Below are 24,161 nucleotides of genomic sequence, written 5' to 3' on the forward strand. Positions count from 1 at the left end.
AAGAGACCAGAAGAGGCACAGGACTCTTCTGCAAACTGCTCCGCGGCCGTTCCAGAGATGTGAGAACCGGCTCCATTGAGAGCCAGTCACAGTCTTCTGACATGCAAATTGGATGCGGTGAAACCCACATCTGATTGGCAATAGTGTGAACCCACCCTCAGTGTTATGCTTCCGCTGGTATATATTTTAGAAACTTCATGCTGGATACAGTCAGTTACCTCCGTGCTCCTCCCCATCAGATGTTTACAATAAATTTGTAGCAAAGGTGTCACTTTTTAACATCTGGACTCCCTTATAGTTTGTTACATTTTGCACTATAGAGAATCCAATAGTGTAGTGGGATACCATCTTTGTGATAGCCACAACTGGGGGCTTCTAGAGAACTTTCCGTTAAAACTTTCCAAATTTTTACTAAATATGGAATTTATTTTTCATGACCTGCTTTAAGTAGTTAGAGAGGTCTCAGAAACTAGTTACAGTATCCACAGCATTTGGAGTACACAGACTTGTGTTCCATGATTCCATTTATGTCAAAATAAAGGAGGTTTTATACTAGGGGAGCACTTCCCTTGTTTTTTCTTTAGCATTGTAATAACAATACCAACACAAGTTATTTTTGACAACTGAATTAATAGTAATAAAATTACTTAAAAAATCTCCTCTCATTGTGTGACTGCTGCCTGCGGCTCTTTCTACAATATCCTGAATTCCCTGCATGCTGTAAAGATTTTTCTCTGATGCCTTATTTTAAATTCAATGGACTACATGGTACATTGCTGTCTGAAATCTGTGATCCTTATACTGATTTTGCCTCCTGAAACTCATCCTCCTGGCACCACTGTAGCTCAGAAGGGGGATTCTGTGAATTCAAGGAAGTAAATGTGTGGGGATCTTCACAGGATGTGTTTTTCAAACTTCAAGATTGTTCAAATTAGTAGGAGTAGGCCACAAATTATTGAAATGCAATGTGGAAAACGAATATAGGATTATACATCTTTACCATAGATATGCTTTAAGTGTTCTCTTTGGGGGTTATTATTTGGAGGAAAATTTAGATATTAAGAGCTCACTTCAGGGATTATAATTTAGATTTGTGGAGGAGGTGGAATAAAGTGTTAATGATTTACTGCAGGGGTGAGTGTTAGGGGTAGGCTAAGTTTTCAGATGAAGAGCGAGATACATTTTAGAGAGTGCTTTAGTACAGAAACGAATACACAGACCAACTCCAATGTTCACACTGATTCTCAGTTTCAAGTTTTTAATATGTTTTTTTTTTTAACAAAAACACTTCAAATCATACATTTTCAGATGGTGCAGTTTTTAAGTTTTTGACTCTTGAATTACAGTATATCAAATGTCCATCTAACAGGTGTGATGTTATTATTCAGATATGTACACATAAATGTGTTATCTATGGTATTCACTAATTGTTATTCCGCCCTTTCAGATTGGTATAGTCAGTACTACACTTATCAGACTTCATTTTCAACTTGGTTTGGAGGAGGAACCAGGTGCTACTACAGTTACTGGGGTAGTTTGAACTATGGAGAGAAAGAGAGATATTTACCAACTCCCTGGGAATATGAGAACAGTTGGCTTCGATGGTATAACCCGTACTATTACTACAATTGGTATTATAGCTATTACCTGTCACAGATGCAAACAATCAGACGCCAATACCAAGGTAACTAATATCACACAAAAACAACAACAACAAAAAAATACTTTACAAATTACTCTCTTCTACATTATGCTTTGCCTAGACTTTATTTTTGCAGTGGTTGCGCTAAACATTTGTAGGACTTCTTGATGGTATTTTTACACCTGATTTTCTATATTGCTTTATAACATTCTACAGTATTATTTTTATGCCCTACACCAGCATAAGTCTATACAATAATTATAGAGTGATTTTACCATTGGTGTATTAGAATTTTTACATGTTTTCTTTTTTGTGCTTGTAGAAAATGAAGTGGATCCTTATAACAACTGTTGTTTATACTCTGGTTCTTCACAACTCTGTTCTTTATACCGACAAAGAAGACCTTATGATTTCTGTGCTGGATATGTTCCTCCAAGATTTGGTAAGCTATTAGTAAAGCACTACTAAGCACATTTCAAAGTAGAATTACAGCAAAATTCATATTTATATTTTAAAGTGAACCTGTCACTAGGCTGTGTTGTACAACACCGAATCAAGTATTTATTTGCAGGTTTTAATTTCACCAGAGTTTTTAACCCTATACCACGTTTTATCTTATTTATAAACATGTGAAACTAAAATAATGTGGAACATCGCTAAACAAGGCTATATGAATAGCTCAAAAATCAAAAGAGCAAAAACTAGGAAATTTGACTAAATTTGTTTTTATACTTTTAGAACAGACTCCCTAATATTGTGAGTTTATCTATGTATTTATCTTTGCAGGATCCCTTTTTGGAGACCCTCACATCAACACACTGGATGATGTACAGTATACTTTCAATGGACTGGGGGAGTTTACCTTGGCCAATGTTAGAGATGAGAACAACACACTTATCTTCACACTCCAAGGACGCACAGCCATGGCTGGCAATGACACACAAGCAACTAACTTTGTTGGACTAGCTGCAATGATTCAAAATCAAACAACGGTAAGATTTATGTATCAGGTAGTGGAGCCTTTATGGTGCTTTACAGTAGTTTTGTATGGTAACAGAAATAACAATTACTTCCACATGACACAAGTTTTTTTTTTGTGCTGCCCACAGCTGAAAACAATGCATAACTGATGGTTGTTGGTTATTTGTTTTAGTTGGAGTGGTTACTGCAGGACAGCAATACAACCATTGTGAAGATTAATGGTACCGCATTTACCTTACCAGGTAACACAGCTTCAGTTTTTATTAATAAGTAGGGTGTTGAATAGGAATGAGCTCAGTGTTTGGTCCTAATGTAAGTTTAGGGCATTCTGTGTGGGTGAACGTGACAGCTTCAAGCTGTCAATGGTTGCGAAGGAAACAGTGGGTGCTTACACCTGTTAGGTCCTTACCAACCACTGACATCAATTATTTACATGGCTGTTTAAATATAGCTACAAGGCCAAATTTGGAAAAAAACATATGCCAACAATGTCTCCGCTATCTCTACCTCTTCCCATATATAGCTGATAACAGCTCAAGGAACTGTCATTTGCTGGCAATTTAAAACAGTTTTTTCCTTTGTAAATGTCAGTGATTTAAAAAAAACTTCACTGCTCCCAGCCAAATGTTTTTTTATTTTTTCAGTGATCCCCAGTGTAGTGTATGTTACCTCCATCTCACCACTCCCTCCACTCTTGCTATGTTTTTTTTTTTTTTTCAACCCTTCACATATTAGCCCAAAAAAATTAGAATTTTTAATTTGACAGAATTGGCTCCATTGACTTCAATAGGGTTCCCTTTCGAACTCCTTCGAAGTTCGCCGTACCCAGCTCAAACCAAACCTACAAGATTCACTTACATTTGTTGGTCACATGTTTATAAAGTATGTTAATGGTTTCTAATTCTATCATCTGTAATCCCTTTCTGTAAGCCTCTTAATTTAAAACAAACTGAATTAATTAAACATTAACGTATACATATATTACTTGATCATTTTATCTGTGTCACATAGATATAGTTTAATTTTCAATGATTTGCATTTTTTAAAGATAATTCTACACAGTTGGATAAGTTGACCCTGGAGACGACAGAGAAAAATGAAATAATGGCTACTTTTGATGGTGGGATCTCAGTCACAGTGTCTGCTAAGTTGGGAGCTTTGAGCTTTACCACAATGCTAGACGTTATTTACAAGAACAAGACAGAAGGCCTTTTGGGTGAGTTATACTTACTCTGACTGCAAAAGGAAAAGTAACCCTTCTTCCTTCATGAAGATTGATTAATCATGATAGCAAGTCCAGCAGTGAAAGTGAAAATTAAATGGTGAAATGTCATTTTAGGTGTGTTCAATGATGATAAAACTGATGATCTCATGGCTTCCAATGGAACAAAACTGGAATTTGATGGAGTAAAGCTCCCCAATGAATCCCTTATTTTTGAAATTGGAATGACATGTAAGTATCTGTTCAAAAAATGTACATACTATTTGGTTAAAAAAAAAAAACAAAAAAAAAAAAAACAAACTGAGCGCTAGACAAATTTAAAAGACAAAAAATAATGACATTCTAATCAGTAATACATAAGAATTTATTTACTAAAACTGGAAACTGAAAAATCTGGTGCAGTTGTGCATGGTAGCCAATCAGCTTCTAACTTCAGATGTTCAATTAAACTTTGACGAAAAAAAAAAAACTGGCAGCTGATTGCTTTCCATGCAGAGCTGCATCAGATTTTGCAGTTTCCAGTTTTAGTAAATTAACCTTGTTAAATGTATTATAAAAGCAAGCAGTGTAAGTACCTTACTTGACCTAGTATCAGCCATTTGCAGTGAAATGCAGAAGCAGCACAAGAAGCCAATGACTTTAAGTGCCTAAAGAAGCATGCTGATTGGAAAAGAAAGCAGAGTGACAGAGAGATAAGCTGATCACTGTGCTGCATATCTGTTCCTTGCCCAGTCACAAGGTAAGGCAGGTCTAGTATGATCTGGACTCAGAGTAAATAGGTTGAATGACGCTGGCCAGCTGATCATATCTTGCATCACAAAAAAAGTACTTTGGAGGAAATATCTATATTGAAGGTGAATAGTACAGCACAAATTAGTTTTGTTATTGTATCATTTAAAGGGATATATATATATATATATATATATATATATATATATATATATATATATATATATATATATATATACATATATATATATATACATTTTTTTTTTTTTAAACTCATGTTTTACTCCTTCACCTGCTGCTCTTCTACATAAGTCTCTTTGCTGGCTTTCAATCAACCTGAGGATAAAATACAAACTACTATGCTTTCACTCTTCTTTGGCTATTCATAACCCATTCTTTACTTCTATTTCTAGGCTTATATACAATAACTCTCCAAACTGCCCTCTCTGCTCCCCCACCAGCCTATTACTGTACTCCCAACTCTTCCTATCCACGATGAGAGGATTTTTCTAAAGCAGCCCCCATTTCTCTGCAATTATCTAACTTGTCCAATTATAATAGACTCCATTTTTTAAATGTTTAAGGGCTAAGTTCACCTTTAGGAACATGTTACATGTTATACCCATATTTAAGATATTACATGTAACATGGTGCCAAGCAGACACCCCCCCCCCCCCAAAGAAAAAGAAGCAGCTGCCAGATTTGAAATCAGCAGGCTGTGTAGGGCTCTGCCCACACAGCCAGGACATTAATTCCCAGGTGGGCTTGTAGATCTCAAGGTAATACAAATGAGGTGATCACCGCATTCATAGTCTATTGACACTTACTTGAGCCCATACCTTACTACGAACAGGAAACTAGAGGAACAGTCTGCAGGACCCTGGAATTGTACCAATGATCAGCCGGCCATGGCTGCAATGCTTTGCAGGCCCATTTGCAAAGAAAAAAAATAAAATATGTACATATGTTTTTGCAAATATATATGTATTTAATATTTTTTGCAAAGCAGCACAAGCAGCACACTGGCTTAAAAAATGATTCTACAGGAGTTTTTTGTTTTGCCTGTAGAAGCAGCACAATGTTATCCTATGTGTCCATGCACAATATGACGTTTAGAGGCAGGAAAAAAAAACCCTCTCCGGTTTGTATTTTTGATTGGAGTTTTTTGACAGAAAAATGTTAAATACTCCTAAAACCTACCTTCTTTTTCTGTCCATCTTTCTATCTACCCTAGCCATTCATTACCATGTTCCTATCTCCAAAGGCTTGCAGCCTTTGGATCTAATGTTTCCTGACCCCTTAAGCTCACTATGTATGTTACAATATGTTTGTACCATTGCCTTTAAACTCACCCACAGTTATGTAGTACAAAGATCTGCCTGATTCAATTCAAATTGAGTGTTTTTATAGGTAGACAGATTGTACTGTATATTGGCAGCTTTAGACTATAAGAGATCATTCATATTAGACTGTACCTTTGATTGTGGTAAAGCATATTTAAAACTATTGGTAAACACTGTATTGCTTCCCTGTCAAGTAAACTATGCAGATTCTTTCTTCTACTCACACATTTTCTATAACTGTCTGTAATAAGAGTCAGTGCATGCGTATGCATCACACTGCATATGTAGATTTATTACATCTATGTCTATCATCGCCTAGTGTTATTTATGGTTCTTTTTTTTTAACAACAACTAAACTGTGCCAGAAGCTTTTTACCCTATATTCAGTCCAGATATACCACACTAGAGTGCTTTTTATAAAATCTAGTGCAATAAAAAAAAAAACGTGTAAATAACTTTGCTTTGTATAAAGCTATAAATGTATTATAATTGTTTTTCTTTTCAGGGAAAACAACTCCCTTAAGCAGTATTTTTAATTACAATGAGACAGAAGGAGAATCCTGGAACACTTACAATAATAACAGCTTTGTGCCATTGTTTTATGATCAGTTGCTACTGACTAGTGACCCCGCACTCATCACCAGAGCAAATGAAACATGCAAAGGAAATGATGAATGTATTTTTGACATTCTAAGTACTAAAAATTTTGAAGTGGGACAGAGCACACTGGACAGTGTGAATGCTGCAGAGGAACAGAGCACCACAATGAGTAAGACATGATCAATCAAATTATGCTTTTATTGTTTAATTAACTAATCATGGCAAATAAAAGAAAATAGGCAAACTTGGAAAGCAAAAGTATTTTAAAACAATGTTTCTGTTGGCATTAAGATTGTAAGGTGAAACTCCAGTTTTCTTGAGAGTTGGTAAATATTAAGAAAGAAAAACAAGGTCCATGTGAACTATATACATGAATTTTACATTGCAAAATCGTTGTTCATATTGCTAAGAAATTACAGTATTATAACTGGCTGAAGATTGAAATGACTTGCGTAGAAATGATGTACATTATATTATATTTCAACACAGCCGCAGCCATTTGTGTTCAGTACCAATATTTATATGGAATGCAAACATGTCAGGATAATCTCAACTTGAAACTGCAAATCAACAAATTAAATATTATTAGATTAAAAAATATTATTTTCTCTAATACAATGGGATTTTGTATTAGGGTGTTCTCAAATACTTTTAAGTACACCTCTCATTAAAAAAAAAATTGATACCTAACAACATGTATAAAGTTCAGACACCTACTTTCAGATATCCTCAGGAGTGCCACGCTACCCATATAAGATGGGCACTCTGATCTAAAAAAGTTGCAATACTTCCTAATGCTGTTGAAGCTTGGCCTACTTCCTCCTAGCTACTCTACTTTCCAATTGGCCAGTTAGACCCACTCATTATAGAGATAGGAAAATGGATGGAATGCTGTGGGAGGCGGGGGCAGACAAGCCTTCATATCTACCAGGAAGTGCTAAAACTTGCAGATAATAGCTCTTGGGTACTCTTGTATATTTTTGCTTGTATCCCCTGATTGTTAATGTATGGCTCCATAACTAAAATGCTAATTCTATATATTTATTGTATATATAAATGCAAGACCTGTGAGTGTCTCATTCACTGGCCTATATATATATATATATATATATATATATATATATACATATGTATATGTCCCCAGGTTACAAACAAGATAGGGTCTGTAGGTTTGTTCTGAAACTGAATTTGTTTGTAAGTCAGAACAGGTACATTTTGTAAGTGTAGCTCCAGCCAAATAAACATTTTTTACATTTTCTGGATATCATAGGCAATGGTTAACACCTCTGTACCATTTGTTTTGCTGTCTGTGTCCCTGTTCAGAAGATTTCACCTCACTTTCTGTCCCTATGACAATTGGACTTTGAGAAGTTTGGGTTGTTGTAGAAACCAGTATTGGTGATAAAGCTTCAGTGGAGGCACCTTTTTTCCATGATAACTCTCACAGGAGAGAATTTTCCTTCCTAGGGGGAGATTTCCTCTCACTTTCTGTTGTCTCCCTCCGTTGCTGAGACGTTTGAAAGCATTTTGAATGCTTTAACTAAATCAGACATACACAAACTGAACTTAGCGCGATGTAATGAACCACATTAGCTGATTTACTGAAGGAGATGAGAATCTTTACTCAAATGGTGAATAATGACTTTTAATATCCATTTTATTAATTACAGACATTTATACAGTGACATAAATTTATACAGCGCTTTACATTACATATTTTTTTTATTATATTATATTGTACATGCATATCAGTCCCTGCCCTCTTGGAGCTTAAAGTCCCTGTCATACATGCATAATACAGACACACATACACACATACATGGACCGTTTCTCACAGCAACAAATAAAAAGCTAAGTTCATCTAAGCTCATCAATGGCGTTTATTATTTTTTTTACCACAGGAGCCTGCAAAGCATTGCACCCATGATCAGTTAATCATGGGTGCAGTGTAAGGCTTCTGCAGGCTCTTCCTCCAGATTTCTGCTCTTACCTCTGTATGGGCTTTGACCTAAAAAGCTGGAGAAAGATTTAATGGACTTCAAGTGTGCAGAAAACTGTACTCGTAGACCTTTGAACCTACAAGTCTGTCTGCTGTGGTGGCAGATGGGCTTGTAGTTTATTCTTTTACAGATCTCTGTGAATGAATAACTGGGTGGGAAGAGCTCCACACAGCTGCACCAATTTTTAATGTAACAGTGGCTGAGGGGGAGAGGAACCCCCACATGGTGTCACAGGGAGGAAGATCAGGGGATGAGGATTGGGGTGCTTAGCGACATGCTACATGTTACTCCCTAAATACAGGTAAGATTTTTGCTAAACAATGATTTCTTCTACAGACAGCTTTCCACCTAATGTGACCGGACCAACCACCCTCCAGACCAAGCTCTTTGAATCTGTGACAGTATTCTATACAGCCACCGATAACAACAATGACACAGTGATCTTTTCCTTGCAGACAGACTCTTCTGATATCAATATAACAGGTGAATAAATTGCTTACCAGTACCATGATTCTTTTTCATGACTAGAAATTCACCTTCTGATGCCTCACTAATTATGTGTCCTCTCTATCATGCAGAGAATGGAATGCTAGTATGGCTTCCCACCAGTTCTTCTCCCATTAATGTTTCTGTAATAGCTAATAATTCCAAAACCCCTGCTTTGGTTATTCTAACCTTGGTTCTCTGCAACTGTACCAACAATGGCAGTTGTCTGTATGACAGCGAAGTAAGCTTGGGAAATGAAACCACAACTTTCATGGTAAGCAGTAAAAACATTATTTTTTCAAAGAAAAAATAAATAAAAAATAAATAATAGATTTAATATCAGCTATGACGGGCAATGTTGAAAGCAGTGTTGTATGTTGATATGTTTTACGTCACAAATTCGTTTTCGTCTTTTTGCAGGTTGCAGGATGTAACTGTTCTGCTGCATGGACAGGGATGTACTGTGAGGAGGATTTTGATGCTTGTAAACAGAACCAATGTTTTGATAACAATACTTGTGAAAACAATAAATCTTCCGAAACAGGATTTACGTGTGGAGCATGTCCTCCTGGTTTAACAGGAGATGGAATAACCTGTACAGGTAGGAAAACTGATCTCTTCATTTTCTGCCATTCTGTAGCCAAGTTTACATTGTATTTCTAACAATGAGAATTTGCTTGCTGGGCAGGTGCTAGAGGAATTCCCCTATTGACTAAAAGAGGACAAGACACATACAGTATTTCCATGGCTAAGGACTACATACATTTATTGTAGTCAATCAAATAACATTACATTTTTACTAAAATGTTATTGTGTCTTAGCTAGTTATTGTAAGCTTAGAAATAGATTTTACCAGTCAAGTAAATGGATTCAGTGCAGTTACACTTAATTTGTAGGCCCTTCCTCCTTCCTAGTCTTAAGCTAACCTTTTCCGGGTTGGCCATAATATCAGATATGGGACATCCTCGGCACGACACCTCTTCGGCCAGAAAATCCTCCTATGGGCCTGTGCTGCAATAAATAGGTCTTTTAGAAGCCTTTTAGAATTTCTGTGCATTAGTGGATTTATGATAAGGAAACGGTGAATTGTCCAAGAAGTTGACACCATAAAGAACTAATCTGAAATATTCTGTTTTTTTTTCTAGCTATTAATGAATGTTATCTAAATATTTCGACTTGTCAGCAAACCTGTAACAATAATGTGGACGGATACAACTGTAGTTGTAAGGAAGGTTATGAAGTGAACTCACTGAACAGCTCCTTGTGTGATGGTGAGTCCATGATGATTAACCCATGCTTCATAATAAAATATTATTACATCATAAGAAGGTGACACTTTACTGGCATTCATTAATGTAAAGTAAGATCATTTGAATACTATAGAGACAAGGTATAACCTTGGTTAAAAGAATATTTTAAGAAATGTAAGTTCTGCGTTTTTCTTTTCAGACATTGATGAATGTGCCAACGCCACATCTCCATGTGGTATAAATGCCAATTGTACAAATTTACCTGGAAACTACTCCTGTAAATGTTTGCCTGGTTATGAAGGTGATCCAGCTTGGATGTGTGTAGGTAGGTATTACAGTTCCCCTGTCCTATATAACCAACAACTTACATTGATAAACTCAAGGAAATTTTAGATAACTAATATGCTATCTTGCAAACAAATACATTTACATTCTAAAGAAATCTGGTCTTAGTGTTTAAACCGCCTTGCCAAAAGTTTACAAAGGACCCTGGTTTAGGGTTCTACACAGCTATTTTCTGAAACATAGATACCATTACAGACAAGGCAGTAAATGTGTTAATGTTTTTATGACATAACTTTAAAAGTGATCAGTTAAATGACCTTTTATTAATATATGTTCGAATATATAAAAACTACCTGCTTTCCTAATTTGGATTGCAAAGTATATACAAAAGGGCATTCATATTTTCTCATTATACACACAAGCTGTACTGCTTATCTTTCACATTGTACGAGGGGAGGCCAATAAGTTCTTACCCTCACCAAGATCCAGATGTGCTAGGGATCAGAAATTTAGTTCACTGACTCCTCCTTCTCTACATATCTACCTCACATGGTTGCACACTTCTCACATCTGTGGAACAGACCTTTAATACCATCTGCGTAGACGTATGCAGATTTAGAGAAAAACCAGCTAACAACATGACCTTGCTGGCTGAATGTTGCACCTTTTTGGGGGTGGGTGATGAAGTATGCTTCCATGTTTTACTAATTTCTTTAGTCTCAGGATCATATACAGGATCATATAGATATACCCAGCTTTCATCCATGGTCAATAATCTGTTTAAAAGTCCTCCCCATCTTTGTGGTACAGGTCCAAAATGCTTTGTGCATATTCCACTTGTTGCTGTTTTTGGAAAGGTGTCAGTAGCCTGGGAACCCATTACTCTTGGCCCTAAATATAATTCACCACGACCTACAAAAAATGGCATGCATATTACTAAGTTATCCCCTATAAACCTGCAAAATTTCAGATCTCTAGCACATCTAGATCACGGTGAGGGTACAACTTTATTGGCCTCCCCTCGTATAATCAAACTCTCTGTGTAGCCTAGATTATATCAGATTCTGATCAGAGAGGTCTGAATGACTGCAGGGAAATATAGATAACCACTAGAGAAAAAATCATCCTGTGTGTATTTCAATAAAATAGTAGTGATGGGCCAAACACTCCCCTGTGCGGTTTGTACCAGAACATCTCGACCAGGGAAAAAGTTCTAGCAAACTCTAATAAAGTCTATGGGACATGAGAAATCAAAAGTCCTCATTTTAAAGGCTTATATGCAAGCTATTGCCATAAAAAGTGTATGGGGACCTGGGTACTGCACTGGGGGACATGTATAAATGCAAAAAACTATTTTTAAAACAATGGTTTTTACAGAAGCAGTGATTTTAACAATGCTTAAAGTGAAACATTAAAAATTTCTTTAAATATCCTGCCTGGGGGGTCCCCTTAATGTGCCTGTAAAGTGGCACATTTGTACGATGTATGTAGCCTGTTGCAGCAATACTGACATTTCTAAAGGAGAAAATATAATTTAAACTTGCTCGCGGCTGTAATGTATTGTCAACTTCAGGCTTCAGGTCTGGTATGGATTTTAAGGGGAACCCCATGCCAAAAAAAAAATAAATGGCGTGGGGTCCCACCAATATTCATACCAGACCCTTATCTGAGCGTGCAGCCTGGCAGCCCAGGATAGGGGGGACGAGTGAGCAACCCCCCCCTCTTGAACCATATCAGGCCACTTGCCCTCAACATGGGGAGGGTGCTTTGGGGTGCCCCCAAATCACCTTGTCCCCATGTTGATGGGGACAAGAGCCTCTTCCTGACAACCCTGGGCTGTGGTTTTGGGGGTCTGCGGGTGGGGGGCTTATTGGAATCTGGAAGCCCCCTTTAACAGGGGGGGGCCCAGATCCCAGCCCTCCCTATGACAATGGGTATCAGATACATCGTACGCCTACCCAAAAAAGTGTACAAAAAAAAATAAATACAAAAGACACTTTTTGACAAGTCCTTTATTCATAAATAAAAAAATAGTGTCCCCCGATGTTCAAATGCAAAGACACTTTGCCTCTTCAGAGGCTACCCGCCGAATGACGCTCTTGAGTTTTGACAGCTCTTTTATAGGCAAGGGGCGGGGCCACCCGATTACATCACCCTGTGGCGACGCCCCATCCGACGTCATGTGACGTTAGAAGGGGCGGTGCCACCTAATGATGTAATTGGGTGGACACCGTCCCTTGTCTATAAAAGCGCTGTCAAAGCTCAAGAGCGTCATTTGGTGGGACGCCTCTGAAGAGGCAGAAGCATCTTTGAATTTTTTCTATTTTTCGGGTGCGGCGAGTGTCGTGATTGACGATGCCTTTACATTGAGGGACACTATTTTTTTTTTTTAATAAAGGACTTGTCAAAATCTGTCTTTTGTGTTTATTTTTTTTTTGTACACTTTTTTGGTGAATGGGTAGGGGTATGATGTGATCCATTCACATGAGGGGGCAAGATATGGGGGCCCCCTTGTTAAAGGGGGCTTCCAGATTCTGATAAGCCCCCCACCCGCAGACCCCCACAACCACAGCCCAGGGATGTTGGGTAGAGGCCCTTGTCCCCATCAACCCCAAAGCACCCTCCCCATGTTGAGGGCAAGTGGCCTGGTATCGTTCAGGAGGGGGAGTGCCCGCTTATCCCCCCTATACTGGCCTGCCAGGCTGCATGCTCAGATAAGGGTCTGGTATGGATTTTGGGGGGGCCCACAATATTTTTTTTTTCAAGTTTGGCATGGAGTTCCCCTTAAAATCTGTACAAGACCCAAAGGGCCTGGTATGGATTTTGGGGGGAACCCCATGCTGTTTTTTTTAAATTCTGTCATAGGGTTCCCCTTAACCACTTAAATACATTGCACTTTCACCCCCTTCCTGCCTAGACCATGCTTCAGATTTCAGTGCTCATTGGCATCTATGGGAAAAATGGGTCAGCTTGGCATGACACTGCTCCCTTTCTTCAACCCATCTTTACCATTGGCATCTATGGAAAATCTTGGTCAGCTTGACATGGCACTGCTCCCTGTCTTTAGCATTGACATCTATGGGAAATCTTGGCCAGCTTGGCATGGCACTGCTCACAAACTTTAAGTGACAGGGACACAAAATTTGGGGAGCATCAAGAGGGGACCCAGGACTACATTATAAAACTGGGGTATAACCTGAACACTACATTGACTGCACTAAACTAATTCAACTCACTATTCACTAACTACCTGCCTAACCTCTATTATCACTCTATACATGGCTACCATGTAAACAGCAGCACTCTTATATAGTGTGGGGTGTGGACCTGAGCCATGATTGGCTAAAGGCATCCTGCCTTTGGCCAATCATGGCTCTGACAGGACATTGTGATGTGATTGGCCAAAGCATACAGGTCAGGTGCATGCTTTGGCCAATCATCAGTAGTTTATTCACTGCACTAGCGCAGTGCATTATGGGGCGATCATCAGCTGGCGAACTTCCCGCCGAGCGCCCCATTTGATCTTGTGTTCAGCGAACACACGAACAGCTGATGTCCGAGTCAACATCAAACCCATCCCTATAAAATAGTACAAACATATGATATGTGAAAATTACTCTAAAACACTTGGGGGGCTATTTATAAATGTTTTCACCAAAAACTCACAGACATTTCAGCTAAGATTCAAACAGTTTTCTAGTTATAAGGAATACATTTGATAAATGTGTAAGTTCTGGGTGAACTTTGTGTGAATCCTGTGCAAACAATTCATAAATAGACCCCAATATTGTGAACATTACAATAATTACTCGAAAGCAGAGATGTATAGATAAACAGCCATCATTTTTGACCAGTCATCTTCATTTTCTTCAGTTGGAAAAAATTACATCATTGTAATCTTTGCAGATACCAACGAGTGTGTGAATGAGACTGTGTGTCCCGAACAATCTCTATGCATTAACACTAATGGATCCTATCAGTGTGACTGTCTTCCGGGATATGATGGAGCCAATTGCTCTGGTAAGATTTAGTCTCAAGTCTGAGACAAGCAATGAGCAAAAAAGATTTGTTTGCTTTTCAGTGTATTTAATTTTGCTACATCCATTGCCCCCAAAATACTCTTCTTTATGGTAAAATCTGGTTTTATTACCTAATTCAAGTGTGTTTGGTAGAATTAAAAAGAGAGAAAAAAGAAATAGGTGTAAGGAGCAGATTGCAAAAATATTTTTTTGGTTTTATAGTTTTTAGGCTATATAGTATGTCCAACAAGGTTTTTTCCCTTGGGAGTTTTGGGGGTTAGGTTAGGAGGAGAATAAGGTAGAGGATATAGTCTAGGAAGCATCAAGAATTAAAAATCTTTTTATGTGTTTATATTTTACAGATATAAATGAATGTTTGGAAAATTCCACAATCTGTCCCCCAAATTCCAACTGTAATAATACTATTGGCTCTTTCATCTGTACGTGTGAAGTTGGTTTTGTTGGAGAAAACTGCACAGATATTGATGAATGCGCTCTTGGAACCAACAACTGTAGTTGGGCAGAATGTGTGAACACTGTAGGATCCTATAATTGCACCTGTAGGGCAGGATACACTGGTGATGGAGTGGAATGCGTAGGTAAGTCTTCAAACTTGGAATCCCCCCCCCCCATTACTGCTAATGGAGCGTATTTATTTAACAGCCACTTACACAAGGTTATGTAGGTTTTAAAAACAGCAATCATATTTGCTTATAACAATTGTTTTTATTATTATTTATTACCTTACTACTGGCCTTGTTGTCCTCTTATAAATACCTCTTTTGTCATCTACATGTATATTTCTGTTTGCATTAAATCCTGAATTCTTTATTTTTTTTTTTTTAAGATATTAATGAGTGCCAAACAAATGCTTCCATTTGTGGAGCACATGCTTCCTGTAACAATACCGTTGGCAGCTATGATTGCCACTGTGATGATGGATTTGCCTTGGTGAATGGAATTTGCATAGGTACGTATTGTTTAAATGGTTCTGAATGTTCACCAGTCAACTTTTTCCAAATCTAAGTAGCAAACATGAAGTTGAAAAAAAGAATGGTGGCCAAACAAGGCTTCAGCTGTGAAATTGAATTCTGTGCTATAGAAAACTGAAATATTCCCCCCCCCCCATCCCCTTAATATATTCTGTTGATGAATGCGCCTTGCCAGAGTACAGTAAATGTACAGGAAGAAGTTGTATAAACACAGAAGGCAGCTATAATTGCAGTTGTCAGCAAGGTTACCAATCAGTTAATGAGATCTGCGCAGGTATGTATAAATACTGTTAATACAGATGCTATAAAGCCACATCTGAGTCAAATATCATTAATTAGAACCCACCATTTTGGGTTGTCATGAAATTAGCAACAGAGATACCAGTTGTGTAATATAAATTATACTCATGGTGAACATACTGTGAACATAATAGATATTATAGGGTTTTCCAAGGAAATAGGGCATATAGCATTTGTTGTACTCACCCTCTATGTAGGTGGGACATTGCAAAGCTCATGATTTCTGTAAAGAACTGCCCTGTGTGAAAATAGACTTATTCTTGTGTCATCTGCCATTATCAGATACCACTGGATGCAATATAGCAGATTATACCCTTGAGATGCCTAAATAATACTATGAACAAATTGTTTTTGATTTTTGAATCTAAAATTATCTGTATAATTGCAAGAAAAAATAACTCATTTGGTTAATCTAAAGTTTGTATAAACACTGTAGTAAATTAGGATGGAAAGAATGTAAATGGATTGGTCCAAGCTGTAAGTAGAAACTGTTAAATCTGAATGTCTTGAAAAGGCTGGACTAAATTTTAAAGGATACAAAGATCATTCTGTGAGAGCAGTTTATTAACTAAATAACAAAGATAAATCATACACAAAAGAACAAACCCCGCGCCCCTGTGGGACACCAGCAGCTGACTCAAACACTGGAAAGTTTGAAAACTTATATGCACATACAAGTAGCACTAGTTATTACAACATAAAAACAATAAAGTCCATATGAAATATACGCAATGATGTAGACTGCAAGGGATGTAAATCAGTATACTCTTCACCCAGGTGCTTGATATGGCATAAAAATGACAAGCCCAGCAACCACCTGGAGACCTAGGGCTGTCCTGGAAGACTCTCAGAAAAGCAGTTACCGGCTGACTGTCAATCAAGATACCATAGGAGGATTGGATCCTTTGCTTTATGTGGAGTACCAATAACTATGTTTGGAGGTTGGAGGCGGTGGCAATAAACAGTGGATGTTCCTAGGCTGCTTGGTGTCTGTGAATGTGGGTTTAGGGGTCCCTTAACTGCTTACTGCTGTACATCTCTCACCATTTGGTAAGAGTCAGTGTGTGGTGGCTGGGCTTGTCACTTTTATGCCATATCAAATACCTAGGTGAAGAGTCTACTGATTTGCATCCCTTGCAATCTACATCATTGTATATATTTCATACGGACTTTATTGTTTTTATGTTGTAATAACTAGCCCTACTCGTATGTGCAAACAAAGATAATCGTTATATAAATGTGCTTGCTGTAAAGAATAATACTCAAATACTCAGACTACATACAGTATTAATACATCTGATCAATTTACAATTAAATTACATTATTAAAGTTACTGTATGCTGCATATTATATTATAAAATATGTGATTTTTTTTATTTTTTTTATATTTTTATTGAAAAATGTTGTGCAAAGGATAAACATGACACGATATACATTCATAGTATGAATAGTATTTATATGCAAATATTAGATATAGCACAAGAAAATGCAAATAACTATATATATAAATATATATATATATAACTGTTATCAAACAGAACAACTATAGATGCATCCATATGGGTAGGTTGTCTCGCATGGAACATGAAGAGAGAACCACCCTATGGGATGACTCTATACTGGTCTATGTGACATTAAAGTAACCGATCTAAACATATGACAGAACTATGAGTCTTTTGAAACCATTGCTTAAGCCAAAAGAGGGGGGGGGGGGGAGATGAAGCGTCAAGATAGCTTGATCAAATGTAAGGTGAAAAATATCACAGTCCAGCCTATGGGATTTGAACTTTCAGTTTGCCCAGCGTTTGAGTTATAGATGCCTGTAGATACCATTCAGTGTACTGGAAGGAAGACATTATTGTCGATATTTCTATTAGAGAGAAAGCGTACTCAATGTATTTTCGCCATTTCATAAAGAATGTGTTAGTGGTGGTAACATTTTGCAGAATAGCGGTCGTTTTTTCTCTGTAGAGAAGTGTTGTAAGATCCTTTTGCACTGCGGAGATTGTCGGTGGCGTTGAGACGGTCCATGTTTTTAGGATTGTTTTCCTTGCTGCCAGTAGGCAAATATGCACCCATTGAGGGATTTTGTCCATCTGGTGGGGAGATGGACAAGTGCCCTGTTGACAAACGCTGAACAGCAGGATGTGCGGGGATTTTGGTAAAGTCAAGTCAGTAACTTCTTGTACAAAATCGAGGACTTGGTCCCAGAAGGAGGCGATCGGTTGGCAGTGCCAGAATCTGTGTGCCAATGTTGGTTGGTGGGTGCTGCATTGGGGGCAGGAAGAAGGAGTGATGTTTTGACAGTAAGGCTTCATACACACAGGGCATTTTTACAGTTGCTTTTAGAAGCGTCAGGTGTTTTTTTTGCAGCTTAAAAATGCCCCTCCATGTTATTCTATGGCCTCATGCACACACAGGTTTTTAGGAGTTGTAAGTGGCATAGGCATTTTTAAGCTGTAAAAAAAATCAGGGCCAGTGCGTTCTGGAGCAGCAGCGTTAAGCTGTAAAAACGCCTGACCATGCTAAAGGCTTCTTAATGACGCATACAGCGTTAGGCTACGTCAGACATTTTTAAGCTGTAGTAGTTGGAAGAGATAGGCTGCCAAACGCTAAAGTTGCTAAACGTGGCTAGAACGTGCAATAACGCCAATATACATCGCTTCCAAAAGCACGTTTTTACAGCTGCTTTTTCCTGGCATCAGAGCTGGCTTTGCAGCCCATTTTTTAAAACGCCCTGTGTGCATGAGGCCTTATTGATGAATGTCTTTCTTCTGAGTTTCACAACTGTTCTGAGCATGCCATTTGCACCAATGTGGCTGGGTATTTCTTGTGTGAATGCATGGCAAACTACACAGGGAATGGTGTTATTTGCACAGGTAAGTAACCACAATAGTATTGAATTCAGATGATGTACACTTTTTAGAAGGTAACAAAAGGAGAAACGTCTGTCCAGAAATTTTTGTTTAGATTGGACTGTGACCACCTCTAATCTCTGCTGATATTGGGGATACTTTCTATGACTTAAAGAAGTCATATATTTTCATGTTTAAGCCAGGGTTGTGTTATATATTTACATTATGCAAAGGGCATTGGGTAATCTTCTCCACAGGATTTGCTAACTTTACATGTGGAAAGTTGGTAACTTTCGGGAAGACTTACATTTCCATTATGAAATATTATAGTGATGATAATATAATCATGTGCAATATGGCCTAATTATCTCATCAAATGTGATAGTAATTGCATATTTGCATACAGTTTTTTTAGCACTACACCTAATATTTGTAACCATTTAAACCAAATACACATGCTGCATAACTGCAAGACTGATAATACAATGTAGGTCATCTATATAGATGGAGCAACATAATCAAATTCATTCTAAACATCATCACTCTTCTTACAAATGCCTTTAACACAATTTATCACATAAATAAAGCAAAAATGTTTCTTCTTTGTTATAGTGAAACTTCACTCTCTCAAACAATATTGACTATTTTTAATCCTTATGCTGCTACCATTAGTAGGAAATAGATATGAAAGTGTATCATATTTACTTGTTTTAACATTTTTTTTTTTTTTTACATTTCTTCAATTATTTTCTGGCTTCCAGGCCTAGGCAAACAATGCCACACATCCCAAGAGTTTTCAGGAGGGAAGGAGGGGTTTTTCTCAGCTAAAAATGTCCTTCTGCTGCCTGCATACCTTAACTAAGGGCAGATTGATTCCAGAAAGTCAATGCTACATTAATCATCTGCCCTTACTCAACATGGCTACAGACTGCAGTGCTATGGGGTGTTTTTCAAATTGATTTATCTACAAAAAAAGCATGGAGACAGAGATGGATGACTTTGCTTTGCATATTAACCTCTCTGGCGGTATTCCCGAGTGTGACTCTGGGTGGAATTTCAGTGCCAATAGCGGTAACCCCAAGCCACACTCGGGGTACCGCTAGGGAGAAGTCGCTGGATCCTGGAAGATGTTACTTACCTTGTCCCCAGGATCCGGCAGTGTACGGAGGCCGGATCTGTGAGTGTCGCGTCGCAGGGGGGGTGGAACCAGCGGCAAATTCAAAAAGTAAAACACACAAACACACTGATATATTGTAATTCTATTGGATTACATTACTAAATAAAATAAATTGACCTTAGTTTGCCCCCCCCCCCAGTGCCCTTGCCTGCAGTTTTACTGTACTTATATATATATATATATATATATATATATATATATATATATATAACCATATATAAAGCAAGGACTGTATCAGGCATTGATAGAGATCTTTAACTGCTTCTAAATAATGCCAAATGGCTAGTGTAACAGTCATAAACCTTATACTAAATTTGAGTTTTCCTTCTAATTGTATGTCAAGAAAATCTATGTTTGGGCATGTATGTTCTCTTGTACATTACTAAAAGGTGTATAGTTTTTTTTTATAGTCTTTGTATTAAGGTTCCTAAGAATCTTAAGAGGCAAATCATGACAATTTACTTTTTATTTTTATAGCCATAAATATGACAACTGAAGCTCCAGCTACTCCTCAACCTAACAGTACAACAACAATAGGATATACAGCCACACCCTCAGGAAATGAGTCCTCTGTCACCACCCTAGTTCCTGTCACTAATGCCAGTAGCGTCACACCTGGTGTAAATGCAACTATTCAGAGCCCGAGCCCAACATCACCTGTAAACCAGACCACAGTGATGACTCCAGTGCCTGAGATAAACATAACTCTTGTCACATCTGATGTAAATGTAACAGGTCAGGGAACAAGTCCAACAGGACCTACAAACCAGACTGTGATCACCACTGAAGCTCCAGTCACACATATAAGCACCCCTGTTGTCAATTCAACTGTTCAGAGCCAAAGTACAACAATGCTACCAACAAACCAGACCACAGTTACCACCCCAGTACCTGAAGCCCATACTACTTTAGTCACATCTAGTGTAAATGTAACAAGTCCAACAGGACCTACAAACCAGACAACAACCACCATTGCAGCACCAGTAACAAACATTAGTGCTGCCACCCCTAATACCAATTTAACTGTACAGACCCAAATGAGCACTATACTGCCAACAACACAGACCAAAGTTACCACTTCAGTATCTGAAACAAACACAACTTCAGTTACATCTGGTGTTAATGTAACTGTCCAGGGCACAACAGTACCTACAAACCAGACTACAACCACCACTGCAGCACCAATAACAAACATTAGTGCTGTCACCCCTAATACCAATTTAACTGTACAGACCCAAATGAGCACGATACTGTCAACAACACAGACCAAAGTTACCACTTCAGTACCTGAAACAAACAAAACTTCAGTTACATCTGCTGTAAATGTAACAGTCCAGGGCACAACAGTACCTACAAACCAGACTACAACCACCACTGCAGCACCAGTAACAAACATTAGTGCTGTCACCCCTAATACCAATTTAACTGTACAGACCCAAATGAGCACGATAATGTCAACAACACAGACCAAAGTTACCACTTCAGTACCTGAAACAAACAAAACTTCAGTTACATCTGGTGTTAATGTAACTGTCCAGGGCACAACAGTACCTACAAACCAGACAACAACCACCACTGCAGCACCAGTAACAAACATTAGTGCTGTCACCCCTAATACCAATTTAACTGTACAGACCCAAATGAGCACGATACTGTTAACAACACAGACCAAAGTTACCACTTCAGTACCTGAAACAAACAAAACTTCAGTTACATCTGCTGTAAATGTAACAGTCCAGGGCACAACAGTACCTGGAAACCAGACAACAACCACCACTGCAGCTGTTCAAAGTCCAAGTTCAACCACACATATAAACCAGACCACAGACACATCAGTTACACCAGTGTCTACTAACAGCACATCTGTGATCTCTACAACTGGATCAACAACAACTATTACTGCTACCGCAACTCAAAAAACATCATCTACTACTACAACTACAGCAAGAACAGCAGCCACCACTACTGTGCCTACCACAAGTGGAAGTGTACCTGCAGGTAAAAGCAATGCTAGCAGAGGATAAAAGTAGACGAAGAGGCTATATATGTTTTGATGATATATACGTTTTATGTCAATCTTACTATTTAAAGCTGAACCTTCAGTCTTGCACAGTTGTACAGGCTTCTGAAATGTCTGTCATACAGAGAGATCACATAACAAAAGAACAAGTGCAATGTTTCAGGACCCCTTTGTCAGGCATGTGCAGCACTGAAATGTTGCACTTGTTCTTTTGTGATGTGATCTCTCTGCAATAACAGCTTTGGACTGCATTTGAGGATCCATGGTGTGCATTGATCTGTGATATATCCAGTGTCCAGCTGGTAAACACTACATCACCCACTACAGGTGGGCTTCTAATCCAGGTATGTGTGTGATGGGAATATAGGCAAGTTTGCCTAGGAACTCCCACTTCTGAAGATTGGCCTTCACTCACCAAGGCATTTTGATATTTAAATAACTCCTCCCAAGAGCCAGATGATTGCTTGCGTCAAGGCTGAGGACTCTTGAGAAGAGTACCAGGGCAGGGTGCTATGATGTTTCCATAAAGTTAGTAGGGATGTGTTTCAGATTCAGACTGAACTAGAATTCTGGTCTGAATTTTGCCTGTTTCATGTTTGGGGAACAGTAAACATAATGGGCTGTTCACATGCCTCCTGGACAAAACTTTCAGTTACATTTAGCAGTGGTATTGCTAGTGCTGCTTAATGTTATAGCTTCCTACTCAGGCTGGTTTTTAGGAAACCAGTGGCCTGCTGACTTCCTAGCAACCTCACCTGGCCCATCCAACTGTCATCTGGGGATTTCCAGCTGACGTATGCATGTAAACAAAGAGGAAGTGGTAGGGGCTGACATTACTGAACAAATGTGGCCATGTTCATTAGTACCCTCGGGTATTGTCCAGTCTTCCATGCCATTTGTTTAACCTCCTTAGCGGTAATCCCGAGCGTGACTCGGGGTTGGTTTTTCATATCAGGAGCGGTAACCCCGAGTCACGCTCGGGGTGGATTGCAGAGAGCGGAGCGGTGTTCTCTTACCTTATCCTGTCGATCCAGCGATGATCTCTCATTGCTGTGACCGCCAGCCGAGAGTCCCGCCGCTCCTCCGTCGGTCTCCGCCGCTCTGATCACTTCCTAGTTCCGTTCTCTGCAGCAGCAATGCTGCATGGGAGCGGAACTAGGGAGGGAAATTAAAAAAAAAAAAAACGTTGCACAAAACACATTTTATATTATATATATATATATATATATATATATATATGCATATATATATATATATATATATATATATATATATATATATATATATGCATATATATATATATATGCATATATATATATATATATATATATATATATATATATGCATATATATATATATATATATATATATATATATATATATATATATATATATATATATATATATATATATATATATATATATATATACACCGGTATATATATATGCATATATGTATATATATATATATATATATACACCGGTATATATATATGCATATATGTATATATATATATATATATATACACCGGTATATATATATGCATATATATATATATATATGTATGCATATATATATATATATATATATATATATATATATATATATATATATATATATATATATATATATATATGCACACACACATATATCTATATATAATATATAATGCATGAATTATAATCTATATATATATAATTTTATCATATATATTATATATTAAATAATAAAATAATATTATTGATTCGATTATAATTCACGTGTTTGTGTTTCAAATTTATCACATCTGGGATGTCTACTAGACTCTTGTTTTGGTCAGGTTTAAGTCAGTAATTACTAAGAATTGTAGGCCTATAATACATAACGCCAAATTTCCATGAAAAGAATTGTACCGCTTTTGGTATGTAATTCCTGACATAATCATACCGCCTGGGAGGTTAACAATCCCTTGCCTATAAATCTTGAAAATGTCTGGAACTGATTTTAAAGATCCAGCTCCCATTGTCTTCAATTATTCTCAGAACTTCAGTACAGTTTGATGAACCTTCCTTGACCCAAACCCTTATATTGACCCTTCTTGCCAGCCATGATCTGCATATGTTGCATAGAGAAGTACAGAGAGCCAGTGTTGACATCACTAGAATTTGGTATGTAATGAAAATATCATTAGTAGCATGTTAATGAGAGGGCAAAGGGAGGAACCAGGGAAGGCAAAAAATAAGCAGAATCAATTTCAGCTTTAACATATAAAATATGCAA

At 37.7% G+C, this 24,161-nt stretch overlaps 1 protein-coding gene across 1 annotated transcript in view; it reads left to right on the forward strand.

The window, feature by feature from the left end:
* MUC4 (mucin 4, cell surface associated) overlaps positions 1 to 24,161 on the forward strand; it is a gene marked incomplete at its 5' end in the record, with an annotated part of 196,339 nt that overhangs the window by 67,494 nt on the left and 104,684 nt on the right. The window contains 18 exons of the mRNA XM_082250869.1: positions 1,448 to 1,684; positions 1,965 to 2,084; positions 2,429 to 2,634; positions 2,796 to 2,865; positions 3,672 to 3,839; positions 3,963 to 4,076; positions 6,423 to 6,686; positions 8,854 to 9,000; positions 9,096 to 9,277; positions 9,424 to 9,604; positions 10,149 to 10,274; positions 10,453 to 10,578; positions 14,445 to 14,558; positions 14,920 to 15,156; positions 15,405 to 15,527; positions 15,701 to 15,823; positions 18,600 to 18,728; positions 20,359 to 21,879. Of these exons, the coding sequence (XP_082106995.1) occupies positions 1,448 to 1,684; positions 1,965 to 2,084; positions 2,429 to 2,634; positions 2,796 to 2,865; positions 3,672 to 3,839; positions 3,963 to 4,076; positions 6,423 to 6,686; positions 8,854 to 9,000; positions 9,096 to 9,277; positions 9,424 to 9,604; positions 10,149 to 10,274; positions 10,453 to 10,578; positions 14,445 to 14,558; positions 14,920 to 15,156; positions 15,405 to 15,527; positions 15,701 to 15,823; positions 18,600 to 18,728; positions 20,359 to 21,879 (4,188 nt within the window). The remainder of the gene's footprint in view (positions 1 to 1,447; positions 1,685 to 1,964; positions 2,085 to 2,428; positions 2,635 to 2,795; positions 2,866 to 3,671; positions 3,840 to 3,962; positions 4,077 to 6,422; positions 6,687 to 8,853; positions 9,001 to 9,095; positions 9,278 to 9,423; positions 9,605 to 10,148; positions 10,275 to 10,452; positions 10,579 to 14,444; positions 14,559 to 14,919; positions 15,157 to 15,404; positions 15,528 to 15,700; positions 15,824 to 18,599; positions 18,729 to 20,358; positions 21,880 to 24,161) is intronic.

Source organism: Pelophylax lessonae, assembly GCF_965119305.1.
Source record: "Pelophylax lessonae genome assembly, chromosome: 3".
NCBI lineage: Eukaryota > Metazoa > Chordata > Amphibia > Anura > Ranidae > Pelophylax > Pelophylax lessonae.